A 2,856-nucleotide genomic window follows, 5' to 3' on the forward strand; every position below is an offset into this window, starting at 1 on the left:
ACACAGCTGTCAATACCAGTTTTATTATGAAAAATGTGGGTTGCAACATGTTCGAAACGCGACCAACTAAACGTATGTTGCTGCAACGTGACCGCATTTACAACGGCAAAATACAGAGAATCATGCGCGCTATGGCCATTAGCCAACACAAACAGCACAAACGGCACAACAGCAATAGCAACAAGGGGAGTAGCAACAGCCATAGCCACAGCCAGCAGCCGCCGACTGAGCCGATGTGTGGCTGCGCTTGCTATTTGCCTTTAACGAGCAGTGAAAGAGGTTTACTTGTGAAAGCTTTTCTATTTCAATTGTGTTTTAACAGTCGTGCTTAACGGTTGTGCGATTTGCTGCTCCGCTAATGCAATATTCTCACCAAAACAACAAAACCAACAAGATTCTTACCAAAAACGCTGTTGAATTCATAAATGGAACGCAGTAAAAAGTGCTAAGTGTGGTGGCAAGAATTTCCAAATCCAGTCACGCCAGCGGCACAATGGGCGCGCAGTGAATTTTTCGGCTACTTATTTACATTTACCTTCGTACTTGGCTCACACGAAATACGGGATATATGCACAGATAACGGATTGCGTTGCGCGCTACATTGTGTTTGGAAATTATAACAAAAAAATTATTTAGTACGAGTACTTTAAATAATTAACCATAAAAAAAATATTATTTGCATTACGCAAATATTACAACAACAAGATAATATATACAACAAAAGTTATGCTGTGCAGAACTGTATACTTAAAAGAATTAATGAAAATGAAGTGACTGCATTAGAAGTTAACAGAAATTAAAAGACAATTAAATATTAATTAAAAAAAAAAAAAACAATAAATAAAAAATGCAACAAAAAAACAACTAAATAATAATATGCACACAATTTAAAAAGATTTTAAGATATGTGTACTAATTTTTTTTAAATAAAAAAATGATACAATAATAATAATAAATAAGCAACAAATCAACAAAAAACATTAACAAAGCAAAATAAMAACAAGAGCAAGTGCAAGTGTACGAAGAAAAATTAATTAAAATGTCTATTGTTTGCACTTTGGAGCCAAAAGTGAATTTATTCAAAAATTCGGCAGCTAAAAATATGCTTGTTTTAAAAAATAATAATGCGCTGAAGCACACAGGGTCAACTAACGGCGCAGCAGTGGATCCAGCTAAAAATTATAACAATAATATATACGCAAAGGATAAAAGTACGTTGCACTAAATGACGTGTGAGACTAATATTTTTATTTATTAAGTAAAAACAACAATTATGTATATGTTTTTAAAGGGAAGACCGCTAGCAGTGGTATCATTTTATGCTAGGAAGAACAACAAATTCGAATAATCAAGGCGTTGTATCAAAAAAATAAAAWTTTTTGACAAATTAGCTAGGAAGAGCTGATTCAAAACAACTGGTCCGAAAAKTACTAGTTGCCAATCAATGCTAGATCAAAAATTGACATATAACTCTTAGTCAGTATTGGTTGATTTTAGCGATTTCAACAACTGGWCCGAAATGTACTAGTTACAAACTAGACCAGAAAGTTACATATAATTAACTATTTTTAAGAATGTTTCATAAATTAGCCAACAGTTGTTCAGCAACTAAACCGAAATACACTTGTWTCAAGCCAGTTCAAAAAAGCTACGAAATTGTGCGTTTCAATTTCTTTCTCACAAAAAATTGTAATTTGACATTTCTGCAGCTTAACGTCTTTCTATTTACAAAAAATATTAATTTGTGGTGCATTTATACATAAAAATGTTATGAAGTATGTTCATTTACGCAATTTCTTTCACTTCGATTTTCATCAGCGAATTCTAGTTACATGTCGATTTTGTTGTCCCACCGCATTTTTCTGTATATTTATTTATGATAAGCACTCATATAACATTTTGTTTATGTGGTCAGTGCTTTAAATACCAACTACATAAAGCGAATGTATACAAAAAAGTATTTTTTTTTTCTATGACATATAATATATAAATTATGGGACTTCCCCTCAAAAAAGGAAGTAAACTAACTTCAACATGGCTTACATATGTCAAAATATATGTTTGTGGTTTATGGTGGAAATATTGCATGACTCAGAAAATTTATTTTCCCTTGCTACTCCTTGCGATTCTCGGCGGTTTTTGCATGGCKCTCTGTACAATCATACTTAACACATACTTATAGATATATTTAGCAAGAATTCACCATTATTCATAGCATATGCAATGCTACTATTTTGAAAGCGACATCAGTAATTAATTATTAATTAGTTTTTATTATTACATAAAGCTTTCAATTTCTATGAAATGCATGGCATTTTGCTTTGGGACTTCACATATTGCTTTACTTGTTCTCGACTTAATCTAGACCGYAACTGAATTTTCTGAATTTATTATGATGAAAATTTGGACTTTATAACATGCTTTTCCGCGCGCAGCAAATTTCTCACAGAGAAAGCTTTYGTGAAACAGATAGAATATTGTATTGTGAAACTATTTGGAACATACTTAAAAAAATGGTATGATAAATTTTCTTTATAGCATGTAATTTGAGAGCAAACAAAATTTATAATAAAAACTTTAGTTCAAAGARCTTTTAGTGAGCTTTTAACTTAATTGAGGCAGAGCTTTCACATTTTTCGACGAAAAAACATTTATTGAGAATCGTGCCTAATTTTGAGAGCAAACAAAATGTATAGTAAAAGCTTTAGTTCAAAGAGCTTTTTGTGRGCTTTTAACTTAATKGAGGCAGAGCTTTCACATTTTTCGACCAAAAGTGACCTACTTAGAATTGTTTACAATTAGAAAAGAACTTTTAAAAGCACATTTTATAATATATAGTAAAAGCTAAAATAAAAA

At 31.5% G+C, this 2,856-nt stretch overlaps 1 protein-coding gene across 1 annotated transcript in view; it reads left to right on the forward strand.

Moving 5' to 3' along the window:
- The first annotated feature begins 967 nt into the window (after positions 1-967).
- The window catches only part of LOC108977596 (uncharacterized protein DDB_G0283357), a 5,687-nt gene continuing 3,798 nt past the window's right edge, over positions 968-2,856 (forward strand). Inside the window, exon 1 of the mRNA XM_018947337.1 lies at positions 968-1,211. Within this exon, the coding sequence (XP_018802882.1) occupies positions 1,040-1,211 (172 nt within the window). The 5' untranslated portion in view covers positions 968-1,039. The remainder of the gene's footprint in view (positions 1,212-2,856) is intronic.

The sequence above is a fragment of the Bactrocera latifrons genome, unplaced genomic scaffold (assembly GCF_001853355.1).
Source record: "Bactrocera latifrons isolate USDA-ARS-PBARC rearing strain unplaced genomic scaffold, ASM185335v1 scaffold_92, whole genome shotgun sequence".
Lineage (NCBI taxonomy): Eukaryota > Metazoa > Arthropoda > Insecta > Diptera > Tephritidae > Bactrocera > Bactrocera latifrons.